Source organism: Manacus vitellinus, unplaced genomic scaffold (assembly GCF_001715985.3).
Source record: "Manacus vitellinus isolate BGI_N305 unplaced genomic scaffold, ASM171598v3 scaffold_3244_pilon, whole genome shotgun sequence".
In the NCBI taxonomy this organism is placed as follows: Eukaryota; Metazoa; Chordata; class Aves; order Passeriformes; family Pipridae; genus Manacus; species Manacus vitellinus.
In genome coordinates this window covers 1-1,029 of record NW_021940412.1, presented here as the reverse complement: position 1 = coordinate 1,029, position 1,029 = coordinate 1, and the positions used below count along the sequence as shown (strand labels likewise).

The following is a 1,029-nucleotide window of genomic DNA, read 5'->3' as shown; positions in this document are numbered from 1 at the left end:
CCCAGCCAAGCTCATCGTGGAGACGGACACGTTCGGGAGCCGCGTGCGCATCAAGGGGGCCGAGAGCGAGAAGTACATCTGCATGAGCAGGAGGGGAAAGCTCGTCGGGAAAGTGAGTCCTGGACACCCCACACGCCCCCTCTGTGTCCCCACGGCCCCCCCAGCGTGTCCCCCCAGTCCCTGGAGCTCAACCTGGGAGCCCACTGAGATCCCCAACCGGGCTGGTCCCCCTGTCCCCACTCACATGGGCGATGTGGATGCACTGGGGGGGCTCTGCCTGACCCCCCCCTTTTCCTCCATCAGCCCTGGGTGCTGCAAGGAGAAGCCCCCGGGGAGCTGGTCCTGGTGCTTCGGGGTTGAATCCCTGGGGAACGGGGTGGGAGGTGACAGAGGTGGGGCTTGGGGAGATAAAATGGGCTTTGGGGTGTCAGGGGTGGTGACAAAGAGGGTCTGGGGGGTGGCAGGGGTGGTGACAAAGAGGGTCTGGGGGGGTGTTAGGGATGGGCTGGGGGTGACAGATGAACTGGGAGGTTTTTTAGGATGGTGAGAAAGATGGTCTGGGGGTGAGAGAGATGGTCTGGGAGGTGCCAGGGATGGTCCAGGGGGTGACAAAGACAAACTTGGGAGGTTTCAGGGGTGAGCTGGATGCTGACAAAGACAGTCTGGGGGGGTGCCAGGGATGCTCTGGGGAGCCCCAACACCTCTCGAGTCCCCCAAGCACCCCTCCCCATCCCTGCGGACCCTCAGAGCCCTCTCTCCTCCTCCTCCTCTTCCTCCTCCTCCTCCCCCCCGGCCGCAGCCCAACGGGAAGAGCAAGGACTGCATCTTCACCGAGATCGTGCTGGAGAACAACTACACGGCGTTCCAGAACGCGCGCTACGAGGGCTGGTACATGGCCTTCACCCGCCGGGGCCGCCCCCGCCGCGCCTCCCGCAGCCGCCAGAACCAGCGAGAGGCCCATTTCATCAAGCGCCTGTACCGGGGGCAGCTGCCCTTCCCCAACGCCGAGCGCCAGAAGCAGTTCGAGTT

The 1,029-nt window shown here is 64.6% G+C and overlaps 1 protein-coding gene across 1 annotated transcript; it reads left to right on the top strand.

Moving 5' to 3' along the window:
* Positions 1–4: 4 nt before the first annotated feature.
* LOC115307613 (fibroblast growth factor 17) lies at positions 5–1,024 on the top strand (the record flags this gene model as incomplete). Its single annotated transcript, XM_029961227.1, has 2 exons — positions 5–112; positions 800–1,024. Coding segments are annotated over 2 exons (333 nt in total), but the record flags the coding sequence as incomplete, so codon positions are not given.
* Between the last annotated feature and the right edge of the window lie 5 nt (positions 1,025–1,029).